Source organism: Falco punctatus, assembly GCF_963210335.1.
Source record: "Falco punctatus genome assembly, chromosome: 7".
Lineage (NCBI taxonomy): Eukaryota > Metazoa > Chordata > Aves > Falconiformes > Falconidae > Falco > Falco punctatus.
Window position 1 is genome coordinate 39,307,744 of NC_137587.1, and position 15,167 is coordinate 39,322,910.

The following is a 15,167-nucleotide window of genomic DNA, read 5'->3' on the forward strand; positions in this document are numbered from 1 at the left end:
TGGTTGACTAAAATTTAGGGTGCTCTCCCTTCTTTCCCTCATTCCCCTCATTCCACTTCTGAAGCTGTCATAAATCTGGGAACAAAAGGAAGTTGAAATTTAACTCCCACTTGCCAAGATAAAAATCTTAATTTGTTAAATTTGATTTACAGGAAAAAAAAAAAAAAGTGTTGCTCTGCATGTACTGGTCCTTATTTCACAGCCTCTGAAAGTGCTGTATTTTGATTTCTGAAATCAAAAGCTTTAACTTTATGAAGTTCACTTGGGAGGGGAGAATGAGGAAGATGAAAAGAAAGGAAAGAGAACTGCAGTCTTCCAAGATCAGCAGTCTTGGAAACCGCAGTTGTTTCCTATCTGGGCTAACAGCTTTGAAGCAAGTGGTAAATGATTCCAGAAGTAGTTCCATGATTGATATAGTTTGGTAGTTTTATTAAAAGCTGTTTTAAGGCTTCTCTAAAACAATGAGAAAGCTGCTTTTATTATTATAATTGGTGGAGGAAATAATATCGAAGGAAACCTGTTCAAAACCTAACTTTTTTTTTTTTTCCCCCATAGGTGTTTTGTTTTTTTTAAATATAGCTAAGAAAAAGCACAATGGAGTTTTACGAGTTTACCTACTGTATTATCCTCATTCCTTCTGTGGTTGTTACAGTCATCTTTCTCTTCTTCTGGCTTTTCATGAAAGAAACTTTGTATGATGAAGTCCTTGCAAAACAGAAAAGGAACCTAAAGTTTCCACCTACCAAGACTGATAAAAAGAAAACAGAGAAGAAGAAGAACAAGAAGAAAGAAGCTCAGAATGGGAACATCCACGAGTCTGACTCTGAAAGTACACCTTGGGACTTTAAGCTGTCTGATGCCCTGAGTACAGATGAAGAGCATGTCGCTTCTGTTCCCCTGAGTGTGTCCGAAGCATCTACTGGCGTTAGAGAACGGAAGAAGAAGAAGCAGCATAAGGTCGTTCAAGATGATCACGTAACTAAGGATTCGGAAGGATCCAAGTCTTCAGGCAAGAAAGTAGATCCAGTCCCTGTTACAAAACAGCCCACTCCACCATCTGAATCAGCAGCATATAAGAAGAAGCCTGGGCAGAAGAAGCAGAAAAATGGAATGGGTATCTGATGTTGCATATGCTTCTTGCACAGAACGCCAAAACCGTGTTCTGCTTTTTTGCAAGGCCACAGAGTGTGTCTCTCAACTATTCTGCCTATCTCTATGGGGCAAAGCTCACTTCTAACCTTTCCCTTTTTACGAGTTACTGCTTTCCCCCCCGATTTTCATCTGGCAGCAGTGCTCTGGTTTTCCTCCTCCCATCCTTGCTTTCTTCTGCTAAAGATTGTTGAGTGTAACAGAGTAGCTCATATCTCTTCTTTCCTCTCAAGCTGTCAAAATTTTGATTACTTGAAAGAAGTCATTAGACGTTTGCTGTGTGCATTCTGATGTCAAGCTATGAAAAAAGTGGAATCCTAAGAGTAGTTGCTCAGATGAAGAAGGGCGTCTAGAGAAACCTCATAGCAGACTGTGCAAAATAAATCACTGGCTATGTGCAGGCTTAATGTACACAGAGGTATTTGGTGGCTGACTCATGGAAAGAAGCACTTACAGCTGCTTCCCACCTGCTACACCTCTATAACTGAATGGAACTGATGCTAAAAGAAAACTGGTCCAGCTGTTGTAACTGAAACATCTGACCTGGAGCAGACCAAAAACAGTACCTAGAATTGCCTGTGACTGTTTCGACCATATCCTTAGCAGGAGTTGACATGTCTCAGCATGGTTGTCAGACTATGAATTGAACTTAAAAAAGAATAAAAATACAGTTTCAGAAATAAGTGGAAACCTGAGGTATTTGTAGATCACCCTTTTGAGATGCAGGCATAATAGGTTTGCTACAGGGAGTGAGGAAAAAGAGCAACATTGCTGCTTGATGTGGTGGATTTTTCCTTTTTCTGAAAAAAAGGGAGAAAAAAGACCCACCCACTACCAACAAAAAAAGTACCAAATCTTGTTTGTGGGTGTTCTCTGAAAATCTCTGTGGCGTGGTTAAAATGTGGTCTGCAAGCACTTTTCTGAGGGCAGCCACAACTCACTCTTATCCTTGATTACAGGAGCTAACACCATAACCATGTGTTGTGTGTGTCAGCTCTCACAAGAGTATTATATAGCACAGGCTGTCCAAAAAATTTCTCACTAGAAACAACTTTTTAAAAGAACAGTTCCCTAATGTAAAACACTTTATTTTCTGCTTCTCACAGTCCCAGTAGCTATTGGGGGTGTGTGTTTAAAGTACCTAAGTGGGTCCATGGGGGGGGGTGGTGGTGGTGGTGGCGGAATACTTTTTGCAAATAAGAAACTAGTATGGGTAACAAATGCTGTCTGCTCTGTTGCAGTAAAACCTGGATTGGATATGTTAAACTGTTACTTGCATTGCCGTATGTTCTGCTTGCAGATAAGATTCCTGTCTGTCAAAACACTAGGTGCTGTGGCTCTTGACTCTGCTAAACCTTTCTATTGCTTTGGGGTCTCATCTGATACGGGAAGCATATGTGTTTGTGAGTGTGTGTGTGTACACATGTATATAGATAACTTCGTGTTCGGATTTAAAATACATGAGTGTTTTTTTTCTGGGAGTGGAATTTGATGGTTATTACAGACTTACTGATTTAAAAGTAATGATGAGATTATACAGAAGAGCATATTGTCTTTATTTGTCTGTTACAGATGATCAGGATACTAAGACTGATTCTGTTGTGTCCCCTGCCAAAAAGCAAGACCCAGTGCTGCTCCACCAGGAGATAAAGCAAGAAAATGTATCGGGAAAGAAGAAAGTCTCTGCAAAGAAGCAGAAAGTTGATAATGGTGAGAATACAGACCATCTTAGTTCAGATAAACCTGACTGTTAAACCTTTTGTCATACATACTTTAGTTGCTCTTCCTTTGGAAAAGAATCTTGGAGGAGAGTAACTCTCTTAATTTGAAAAAGCAGGAACTCCAGATAGGAAAGGTTGCTCAGCCTGAGATGCTGTTTGGTTTTATGAACATCTGGTACCACTGAACATGGGATGATGCTGTGAACCTTTCTGTGCTCTTTTCGATCCAAACAGCCATGCTTGAATTGATGAGTAATGTGTTGACTTGGAGTATAAGCTGAGCAGGCTCTAAGTTGCTGTAAGCAAGGCATGTCTGGAACTGCTGCAGTCATCTGCCCCAAACAAGACTGCAGTTTTTTTAGCCGGTTGCTTTGACCATGTTGCTCTCTTACTGTCCTTTTGTTATCTAGCTGTTGCTCCAGCATAAACTGTTCGTCTTTGCTGTCAAGGCCTTTACTGTTTGTCATCTCTCATTCTCTGCCAAGATGCTGCTGCTTGGCTCCTCTTGGCTCAGCGTGCCTCTGTGTTTGGTTTTTTTTTTTACAATGAGTGCTGTTGTCTGCAGCTTTTGGGAAGAGCGTGACCATGAAGTTCTGTGAGGCCACCTTGTTAGTTTCTCAGAACGTTTCTCAGAACTCTTCTTTACTGGGACAGCTATAAAGAACTTGGTGGCTGATGGACTGCTCCCAGTGCAGACAGTGTTGGTCACAGTTTCCTTTATACTTTGGTCAGGTCATTGGGGTCCAGATCAGTCACTGGCTCTGGTCAGACCAGGGTGGGGTTCCTAGAAGTGTAGGGTTACTGTATGTTGTAACAACTGCGAAAAAAAAAAGAAAAAGATTCCTGGAAGAAACTTATTGATGGGGAACCTGGGATGCCATTGCCTTTTATGGACATTCTTCTGCTTTTCCCGATAAACCCATTGCCTTTTTTTGAGGGGCCATGTTATGGACCACAAACTGTGTTGTCTGTATGTGGCAAATAAGTGTCAGTACTAGCTCAGCCAGCATTAAAGCTAAGCTGTCAGTGTTACACAGGAATAGCTCATGCATTATTTGAATGCAAGCTGTTTTCTTTTAAAGCCACGTCTCCAGAATGACAGAGCAAAAGTTAGCTGTGGTGGGCATCCAGATTAGCCAAGACAGTATTATGGGGATTTCAGATGTTGCTGACACTGCAAAAGGTCTCGTTGATACTAAATAATTTTGAAAGGAGGGGAATAAAATGAGGAGAGGAAATTAAAGAGAGGAAGGGAAAAGGTGAGGATGGTAACTGGATTAGGTGGTGGATACTTCTGCTAGAGGAGAGCTCTCCTCACTTCTGAACTTGCAGCGTACTGCAGATGTTTGCTGGCTGCTGAAGTGCAAAGACTAGCAGGTGACACGAAAGGTCCATCTGGTCTATTCTGCTCCTTAACAGCACAGAATACAGAAGTGTTTTATAATTTTATAACTGGCTCCTTGGCAGCCAGGAATGCGTATTTGTCTTGCACTGATGCCTGAAATTTTGCATCCCACTCAGTTCCTTCTCTCTCTGGTCTGCCATGTGGCATCTGTTGACCACCCGCCCTTCAGCCTGGGCTGGCTGGGTCAATGAGCTTTCCTGCTGTGGCATGGATCAGCACACATCTTGCATACTTTAGGTGGTCTGGACCAGCAGCTCAGGAGCTGGGCAGACATCAAATTCAGCTCTGTTCCTGGCTGTATCTGTTGTCCCTGGTCTGTTGCTCTTCCTCTCCCCTCCCCGGCTTTTCTCTCCGCAGTCTGAAAAGTTCTTTGGACAGAGGCTGATCCTCACCATGTTTATACAGTGCTGTGTGAATGGAGACCGGAGGTTGGTCAGTACCTCTGGGTACCTCTCTGAATAATAATGATGCCTAAAGCCTCCTCTGACAGATGAGATATCTTCATTAAGTGCAGTTGAGTCTGCATGTGAAATAAGCTTGATTGCTGGCCCTGCTGCATGTTCTGTTTAAATGGTTTAGTTCACAGGTGGTGTAATGATCTAATCTGGGTGAAAATGCTAGCAGTGAGGTACCAGCTTTTAACAGAATAGGGACAAAAGACTGCTGTACTTGTACTTCAGGGATGCTGAATGATTTTGTATGCAGCCACAGGTAAACCAGTCTCATTGATGCCATGTGCAACTTTCTCATTAAAGTGAAATGAAAGTCAAAATGTAAAGGTTCTTCTCTGCTACTTGTTAAAATGCTAAAAGGCAGCTTTGGAAATAGAAATTTAATTGAAGCTATTAAATTACTATGCGTTAGAGACCTTTATTTAATGAACTTACCTGAAGAGCTTTAATGAGTTAAGCTGTGAAGGATGATAGAACTAGAGAGTATAACTAACTATTGAGGTTAGAGGTGCTGTAGTCCAGCTCTCATAAATGTTGTGTACCTCTTTTAAAAATGTTGATGCTAGTTATTACAAAGCTTTGACCCATCCTGTGGACTTCTGATTACAGTTTTGGTGGATGAACCTCTTATTCAAGCAACTACTTATATTCCTTTGATGGATAATTCTGATGCTGGCACATTGGAGAAGCGAGAAGCAGTTGAAGTAGCAAAACAAAATGTGAATGAGGGGATCCAGAAGAGCAGGGGCAAGAAACTGAAGAATGAAACTGATAAAGGTAGGAAACAGATAATGTGGTCTGTCTCTGGCATACCTGAACAGGTAAAACATGCTGTGTATGTGGGGAGGTGAATCCTCTTTTATTTGTTAGGAAGAAGTGATTTGAGGAAAACATTTGTGGCTGCAGGACAGTGTTTGTTCTTGTCTGTGCTCATTTCTCCCCTGTCTTTGGCACTGTTGAAAGGGCTTTGCGCTATCCAAACCTTTTAATGCTGACTGTAGGCTTTTGTGTCCTCACAGTGAGCAAACGGGTGATTGCAGACCACACAGATGCATGTGAGCTAGTTTTACAGTAGGTAGCTCAGGCATTGCTAACAGTGATGGACTCTAAACCGAGACCTTTCAGCATGGGCTCTTGCAGTCTGCCTGAGTTTGGGGTGCACCCTCTATGCTCTAGTGCTGTTCATTGAGCTAGCTGGGGCCAACCAGCCAGTGTGTATCTCTGGTGATTCCGTGTTGCACTCAGAAGCAAATTGCCAGTGGAGATAGTCTGGCAGTTTCCAGGAAAACTTTGAATTTTCTTTTCAATGTAGTTGGAATTGATTGGGACAGGAGACTTTCTTTCTTCATATTCCCCCATAGAGGCCTGGAGTGATTCATGAGCATTGTGTCTCACCCTGAAACTTTAAGTAGGCCACTGACCTGTTCAAAGCATGCCAAATGTACTGAGCCATGAGGTAGGACCCTCAAATTTGTGGGCAGCTGGAGAGGAGAAGCCAAGTGACTGAGCAGTGATTCTCTGCTCAGGTTTGTGCAGAAGCCTGGCTCTCCAGCATTGTCTGCCTGGTCACTCGTTGCACTCTTTGGAAACTTTTTAGACTTGTCTTCCAAAATGCTTGCTTGAAAGCTTCCTGGCAACTTTGTGGTATCTAGATTGGATTCCCACTTGCCTGAGGCTCCTCTTATGCAGCTATTGAGATAGAAGCACATCACTGCCCTGCAACATCAAAGCTTCCTACGTGCACCTGTCCATTCTCATTTCCTTTGCAAGCTGTAACCTTCTATACGAGCTCCTAATTCTTCTGTGTCAGCTGGGATTTGCCCTCCCAATATAGAAATCTTCCCCTATTCTGGTTGTAAGCTTCTTGGATGCAAGGGCAAGGTCTTCCTGTCTTCGGGGAGCACAGGGTTCGGACCAGTCTGGGACAAGCTGCTATAAACTCTTGGCTAACTGGACTGTTGTCTCAGGATTTTGGCATACTGCTGGTAACAGCATCATTGATGTCAGTGCAGCAATGACGTGATCTGATGTCTGTGGCCAAGACTAAGTTGCGTGTAGGACTAGGACAGAATGTGCTAGAATTTCTCAGTCCTTCTCCCCCACCCCCAGCTTTCACTCTGTGTTTCAGTGGTTTATTTTTGTGCTCGATAATGTCTCTTAGGGACTTAATGTCACTACTACTTTTTTGTTCTTTTTTTTTTTTTTTTAAACTCTGTAGGGGGTTGGGTTTGATGTGTATCTTGGTTTCAATGGTATGTTCAGCACCTGTGGTGAGAAACGTGGACCCTTCTCCATGATCTTTGGGACGCCTCCTGAACCAAGCATTACTTTTAAGCTTTTCCTTTTTCCTCCCATTCCTTCACGTACTTTTGTGCGCTGGTGAATGTCTGACAGAGATGCTGGATGCCTTGGTCTTGTGCTTCCATTCCCTGAAGTTAGGGGGCCACCTAATGACCTATGTATGTGCAGCAGTTTTTATACGAACAATGATTTTTATTCCTATTAGAGCATAGTTTGGTTGAATTGTGTTTCTTTGTTTGTGTCTTTTTAAACATTTAGTCAGCAATTAAGAGGGATCTTACAGATTTACCTTCCTGCTGCTAAACTCCTTCTGCAGCAGTTCATTTCCAAACTTAGATTGAGGGAATATTTTTCTGGTTCCCATATATTGTAACCAGAAATGTGCTAGTTTCTAAATTCATTCACTTGTCATGTGCACATTGCTTATAGAGCCAGGCTGTTCTTTAAAGTGAGAGCTCAGTTTCAATTGTTGTCACAATGCACTAGAAGGTATTCTTCAAGTTTTCACATTTGTGCTATTTTTTTCCCTTCCAAAATCTGTGTTATGCTTTATCATCTTGCTAGCAACACTATAAATATTACCCACTGTACAAACAAAGTGGTGGGATTTTTTTCCAAAAACTATCAGCTGGCAGGTTGTTATCAGATTTAAATTGGAGAGATGATGGTTTTGCTGAATGTTCATGACCTCTTGCTTCTTGGCATTTCAGACTGAAATTAAATATAATGCATAACGATACCCCATCACATGCTGTTTTGAGGCAAAATAAGTAGTTCTGTATGGTGTCCAAAGTAAATACATCCTCCCTTCTGTATTGCAGAGAATGCCGAAGTAAAATTCAAAGACTTTGTAATGGCCATGAAGAATATGATCTTCACTGAAGATGAGGCCCGTTGCATAGTGGAGGTGTTAAAGGAAAAATCCAGTGCAATTCATGATGTCTTGCAAAAGGTGAATAACTGTGGGAGTGGGGGAGAGAAGACTTTTAAATAAGCAGAAACTGGAAAGAGATGCTGTCAAATTGGCTATAGCAGTATTGTGATACCTGCATTCTGTCTTGGGAAGACTTTTCCCAGCTGGTCTGTGCTTGTTTTGCATGCAGGAAGCAGTTGTCAGATGTCTGTGTGCTGCCATCTGCCATTCCATGGGCTGGCTAGACAGGCTGATGGCTTTTGACTGCTCTTAAAGAGCAGACATAACCATGGAGAATTAAGGTACCTAAAGTAGGACTGCTCTGCAGCTGAAGTGTGTGGGGGAAGGCTATCTGGTGAATTTCAGGAGTGATCTTTCACAACTGTGTACACAGGATAAACTATACAAGAAATTAAGGAAAAGCTGCTGTGGCTGTGCACTTATCATCTGATTTCTGTGTGTTTCAAGTATCTCCATTTTTTAAGTCTATGCATTCTGCTCTGCTGACTTCTTTGGATATTTTTCATAGGATTGTAGGACAATTCAGATTTGGAAGGGACCTCAGAGTGGTTTGTTGTCCAGCCTCATACTCAAAGCAGGGCCAGCTCTGGGGTCAGCCCAGCTGCTCAGGGCTTTATCCAGTCTGGCTTGAAACCTTCAGGGACTGAGACTGCACAGTGTCTCTGGGCAACCTGTGCCAGTGCTTAGCAGTTTTCTCTTTTTGCATTAAGACAGTAGAGAATGGTGACCACTAATATCTTAGAAATATCTACTCCTGCCTCCCGTGACTCATTAGGATTGTCGCTTCGAGTTTGTAACATCCTGTTTGTCACACTTGAAGTCTTGCAATTCTGTATTCTTCTGCAGATATGGTACCAGAACAGAAATGCAGAACTGGGTATGTGTCAATTCAGTTAATACTTTATAGAAGTAGATCATGCAGTTCTGGTTGGAAGGGACTTCAGGTGGTCGTGTCATCCAACTACCTGATCCAAACAGGCTCAGCTTCAAATTTGAGTAAGTTGCTCAGGGATGTGTGCAGCTGGGTCTTGAAAGCCTCCAAGACAGAGACTTCGTGTTCTTTCTGGGCCCTTGTTTCACCCAGTAGTGGTACACTTGCAGTGGTATTGCCTGTTTGATTTGGAACAGCAGCCAGCTTGCTTGCTGTATTTTTTTATTTTAAAGGAAGGTTTGGTGTTAAGCCTAAAACTCTAGGATCAGAATGGGTTCCTGGGCTTGTATGAAACCAAAACATGTAGGTTTCTGTAGATGAAAATGTGAATATTTTTCTATTTGTAGCTCATGCAAGACACTGACAGTGTGTTTTATACTGCATACATATATGATACCACTGAAGGAGAACTTGCAAACAAATTCAGAGTGCATTTATGGAACTCACACTTCTTTGCTGTTTCTGTTACGAGAATTCGTTGAGTGAAGTCTGAGCACAAGCATTTAGAAGGTTTGCCCCTTACAGCAGTTCCTTTGTTTTTAGACCAGCATACAAGTGGCAGGACGGTGGGGATTGTTCCTCTGGTTCTGTTCCCTGTAGTATCGCTGAAACTGTGTGTCAGTGTGTCAGCAGAAACATAATCATGTCAACTGGAAGCTTTCCTGTGAAGTGGAGGGAGAGACCAGATCAGCATTGCCTTTTTCTCTTTGTAGTGAGATACTTCAAGAGATTAAGTCTATTAGAACGTACCTGCTTTGAGCTGGGTTGGACCAGGTGATCTTAGAAGTCCCTTCCAACCTCAATTATCGAATGATTCAGCATCTCTGCATCTTCATCCTTTATTTTTCCTAATGGCTGTTCTTTGTTTTCCCCAGTGCCACCACAGCAGCTCTCTTTCAACACAGAAGCACCTTAAGAGCCCATTTATTCTCTTAATTGGTTTCAGTGCATTTGAAAATGCATTTCCTTGTCTAAGGAAATCTGCACTGCAGGGTTCATTAGAAGCAGAATTGGGTACCGGTGGTGCCATGTACGCCCTGCAGATGAACGTTTTGAGGGCAGGAGCGGAGTGTTTCTTCCTCTTAAGTTTCCTGCTTGCTAGGGGGCTGTGCAAGTACTTCTGGCATGTATGATCATTTTGGTGTGCTTTTGCTGCAGGCTAGCAAGGCTGAGTCGGCTGCAGCTGTGCATCAGCTGCAAGACAAGGAGAAAATGCTTGCTGCGATGAAGGAGGAGGCAGCTGTTGCAAAGGAGCAGTGCAAGCAGCTCACCCAGGTAAATGTAAAGAGGTTCGTGCATATAGAGAGAGGTGTAGGAGAGGAGCAGGGGTTCTAGGATTAGCAGCCAGCAACTGCTGGTTTATTGAGCTTAGTATAAATAGAAAGGTGGAATTTTTTTATATTGGGAAAGCTTACCAAGATGCAATGTTTGTGCTTATGATGCTATTAATGTATTCATGCAGTTATTTTCCAGTAGTTTTTTCGGAGAGTTCATTTGCTAAGATTGTTTTTCTTTTCAAAAGGTTGCTTTAAAACTACTTCCGGCATGAGTATAAGACTGTTTTGGGGATGGAAATATTAAACACCTCTTCTGCATTGCAGTTTTAGTTAGGTACATATTCTAGCATTTACATTCTTGTGTGCTTCTAGGCACAACAATCATCAGTTTTCTTCAAGAAGGAGGCTACAGAAAGTGAAGACGCCTGCTTACCCCCTTGAGTTGCCATTCTGATTGCTTTAGATTTACAGGGATGCTGATGCACCACTGTCAAAGACTAGTTTATGAAACTTGACTTCTTTTGTGAAGGTTTTGGAGGAAAGCAGTTATGGCAGAACAAATAATTGGGCAGATATGGAGTGACTGGAGACTTTTGTGGGCAGAATTCTTAATGTTTTGGCTAGTTTGGAAGCATGTGGGCGTTAGGCTCAGGAAGGTGATGTAGTGGGACAAAGGTGGGAGCAGAATGGCCCGAGGACATGGGAGTTGGGAGCCATGGCAGGTGAGAAGGGAAGAAGGGCGTGGGTATTGTGTGAGCTTCTGGCAGGGCACAGGGAGATGTGTATTTGGATGGGATCAAGAGGTTTGGGACCATCAATATGTAGCTGTAGGGAGAAAGGCCTTCTGATGTGTTCAGGGGGGAAAAAAGAAGCTGGCTCAGCATTGCAGAATGAAAGAGGGAAGGTATCTCCTGCTGAGGAAGCAGAGGGAATGTATGAGGGAGCCTGGGTGTGAGGGAAGCTGATGTGATTGGGGAAAAAATGCTTGCAAAGTGGTGCTTGTGGAGGCAGGGTAGGAGCTGCGGAGACGTAGGGGTCATGGGGTTTTTTGCCATCTGTATTGGGGGAGGGAAGGGAGAAGTTGGGAGAAAAATGGGTAAAAGCAAAGTTGCTGCAGTGCTAAAGTATCAGGATGAACAAGGGAAAGAGCTCAGCTTGACTGACAAAAAGCTCTTATCTTCTAATTAATGTGTTTCTCTGAAAACATTGCCAGCAGGTTGGGAGGGAGGGACTCTAGGGTGCAGAGATGTTCCTGCAGGGGTGTTGATAAAGATGGTAACTTGAGAGGATAAATGAGAGCAAGAGGTGCATGACCTTGGAGTTCCTTGGCAAAACACAAGCTAGGTGAAAGTTAATCTTCCCAGGATCTCTGGCACTGCCTTGACAGGGTAGCTGGGTTAGCGAGGATTGCAGGCGGGTGGTGGAATTGATGGAGGGGTAGAAGAAAACTGCAATATGTCCTGGTGCCCTTCTTTTTGCTACATCTTAGTGGATGATGGAGAAAGGTTTGTGTCAAGCTGTTGTCAATGTATTTGCAGACTTGAAACTTTTGATGTGACTCAATTCCTAAACTCTTCCCTGATCATGGGCTTGGGAACTGTTGTCACTTACTTCGTTCAGGGGGAAGAGCCTCCTGAAGCTAGTAAGTTGGAGCTAAGAAACAGAATAGCTCTTATTTAAATTAAGATGCAGAAAAAGCTGGAATTGCTCTGAAGAGCGAAGGTTATTGAGGCTAATAATTTAGAGACTTAAAGTATGTGCCGAGGCTCCCTGGCACTGTAAGGAGCTGCATACTGAAGCTTACATGCTACAAATACCTTGTTCTGTGATGGGAGCTTGTTGCAAGCTACATTTAATATTTTTGCTTACTACTGCAAGTGCATTTTTATTGCACGGGAGCAGCTCCGTGGATTTCTCGGGTGTCTGTGTTGAATTACGGGCTAATAAATGATTAAATAGCAATGTGTATTTTCACTTGAAAGCTATAATAGGGCATCATGCTGGTGGGATTCAGGGCTTCTCTGACTGTTGCTGGACACGAATATAGCCCATCTCCTTGGGCAAAACTGTTGACTTTGCAATCTGCTGCAAAGCAAGTATTTGCTCCAAAATGCTCTGTTGTTTTGTTACAGTTCTTTACCTTTGTTCTTCAGCTCTGCTAAACTCGGGATGAAAATCTAAGCTCTGGCTTGTGTGATACTGGTGCTTTTAGTTGTTAGGACTTTGTAATTTGGCCAAACTCGATAGAAATAAGATTCCAGCTCTTCTAGGACAACAGAAGATCAGTGTTTAAATTCGCAGACCTCTTTTTAATAAATGTGAAATGATGTGGATCCTAAATCCTCATAAAGGTGCTGGAGTTTTGGTCAGGTCTAATGCTGGAATTTCTCTGAGTGAAGATTGATGCTGATCTTAGTTTGATGAACACTTGCTGTATTTTTAGTTGTCTTAAAACACCGACTTTTAGACTCTAGAAAGGAGCAGTAGATGACTTCTTTCCCTTTTTTTACTTCCTGCCCAAGGAGCTGCTTGCAGAAAAGGAGAGGAATGGCTTGCTTATAGCAAAAATGCGAGAGCACATCATCACGCTAGAAAAGGAGCACGGCACTTTTCAGAGTAAAATACATGTTAGTTACCAAGAATCTCAGCAGATGAAGATAAAGGTAAATGCTTTACCAAAACAGTTAAAGCTGACGTTCATGCACAAGCAGATCAGTGCTGAGAAACCATTCTTTAGCTGGGGTGCAGCATTTTTTACTTGCTCACACAGAAATTGGCTTCACTAGTGAATTCGGGGCCTTTTATGCAGTGTGCAGGTAGCTGGTAGTGTAATGCATCTGCATGAGGGAGGGGAAACTGTGGCAGTTTCCTGACTCGGAAGAAAGACAGGGTGATCTCAGAGTTTCGTACTCTGTAAATCAAGGCTGTCTAAGCAGCCAGTCTCTGATCTAGTTACTTTTCCTTCGTGGTATTCTGCTGTAGTATTATTCAATTACAGTGTAAAATCTAATTGAAATGCTCAACTTAAGAGAGCCACTAATGCTGATGATCATTTACCGCTTGATAAATCTCACTTTTAAAATTACAGTAGAGAGTTGACAACATAATGTAATATACAAGAAATACCATGGCTTGGGAGAGTACTCTGCTGAAAGTATTTGAAGGGCAGACACTTAACAATTTTTTTTTAAGACCCTTGTTACTCTCCTGAAATCGCATTCTAATGGAGTGACCTCAGAAAGAGTGTGTTTTATCAGATTAAAAACTTTAACTTGAAGTTTTCTATGAAAAATGGCCCCTCTTATGCCAGCTTGACTGCTACTTAGATTTTACATTCTATTATTTTTTTCCCCTATATGAATGTCACAGCATCAAGCCCAGCATGTGAAACTTTCCAGCTTTGATACCCAATCTTTTGTCTCAGCGCTTCAGAGAGTAGCATCTCTGCAGTTTTGGAGCAGAACTACGTTCTCCTGAGCAGAGACAACTTCTTTTTGAGCCCTGTATAGACAACTGTATAACGAGAGGGTCTTACTGCTGCCTGGGGAGGGTGAAGGAGATCGGGGCATGACTGAGTAGCTTGTGCAAACGCTGCACAGGCAAAGCAGCAGAAAGGATGTGCGGCGGAACCAGCGCTCTGGTTCTGCTCCCCCTGCTGATGTGCTGTAGCGTTGCGGAGAAGCTGAAATTTGTCAAAGCTTCCAGTTACATGCGTTTTATGCCCCTCTTCTGCTGGGATCTTGTATATTTGTTGGCATTAAAAAAAAGGGGGGAGGGAGGAGGGAAAGAGGTCCCCCAAAAAACATCTGAGGACCAGCTTGTTACATGTAGTTGTACTGAGCTGGAGGTGGCTGCCCTACAAGGGGCTGCTGTCTGCTGCTGTGGCTGTTAGGCAAATATTTGTTTGCTTTTTTTATATAGAAAATCTTCATTGGCCAGTCAGCCATTCAGTGAAACTGGGTCTTGGAAACGGTGTCAGCTATATCTACAAACTGGCACTGGTAAAGGAAGCAAGTATTATAGCTGTATGAGCTTGAGGATTTTTCAAAGCAGACTGTTGGGCTATGAGACCAGCTATGCTCTTATATGCAGAGTATATGCAGAGTCCGCTTTTTTCTTTGAATCCTGTCTTTTGATTTGCTTCGCAGTATTCTGAAGCAGCCTTAGGTTATCAGGGCTTCTTTCTGCCTCAGTTTGGAACCACGTTGAAAATGAAGTCAGAGCATATTATCAACTAAATAAAGGATCTGTTTCATAGTCTTTGACTTCAGGATATTGGATGAGGACCATCCTTTTGCAGTTTACATGCTATAATCTGTGTGTGTTACTTGTTTTAGATTTTTTCTGCTCTGTTTAAAGGCTTTGTAAACTTCTAATGTTAATTCACAGCAAGCTTGCTTTATTTCCCTTTGGAGAAGTAAAATATTGGTATCCAGTTACTGACAAGTATCTAAAGTTACACAGCTGAGCAGCTGGTATCCTAAGTAACGCTTGTGTGGTCTTTTAAACAAACAAATGAAAAATGTTGCTTTGATAAATAGGTTGATACACTGGTATAAAAGGAAACCAATGTTTACTTGAGCAAGAGGGTCTGAGTTGCACAGTTTAAATTAAGAGTGGGTGTATGAAGAGGGATATAAAGCTGCCCCTCTCCCAAAAAATCCACTTAGTTTTATTTACTTAAACTATTGTGATATCTTTTCTATTGTTACAAGTTGTTGGGGTTTTTTCATTGCTCCTTAGTTTAATCTTTTTTGGAATTGATCTTCCTTTCCCCATCAGTTCCAGCAACTCCGTGAGCAGATGGAGGCAGAGATAAGCCACCTGAAGCAGGAAAATGGTATCCTGAGAGATGCTGTCAGTACTTCTACTAATCAAATGGAGAGCAAGTACGTTAACAGCTACTTGGAGCTCTGTGTGTTTTTAAGTCTCCCCTGAAGAGTTGTCTGGCTTCTGCTCCTTTTGTTTCCATCTCCTTGGCTGTCTCTGAATTTGTG

At 42.4% G+C, this 15,167-nt stretch overlaps 1 protein-coding gene across 11 annotated transcripts in view; it reads left to right on the forward strand.

The window, feature by feature from the left end:
* The window catches only part of KTN1 (kinectin 1), a 77,605-nt gene that overhangs the window by 23,435 nt on the left and 39,003 nt on the right, over positions 1-15,167 (forward strand). For 9 of the 11 annotated variants that reach the window (XR_013929289.1, XM_080394464.1, XM_080394463.1 and 6 more), the window contains exons 2-8: positions 556-1,114; positions 2,722-2,859; positions 5,337-5,504; positions 7,850-7,980; positions 10,052-10,168; positions 12,693-12,833; positions 14,953-15,059. Coding sequence is in view for 10 of the 11 variants with exons in the window: in XM_080394464.1 (XP_080250590.1) it covers positions 595-1,114; positions 2,722-2,859; positions 5,337-5,504; positions 7,850-7,980; positions 10,052-10,168; positions 12,693-12,833; positions 14,953-15,059 (1,322 nt within the window). In the remaining variant the exon portion in view is untranslated. The remainder of the gene's footprint in view (positions 1-555; positions 1,115-2,721; positions 2,860-5,336; positions 5,505-7,849; positions 7,981-10,051; positions 10,169-12,692; positions 12,834-14,952; positions 15,060-15,167) is intronic. The other 2 variants (XM_080394466.1, XM_080394467.1) reach the window with 2 other exon arrangements.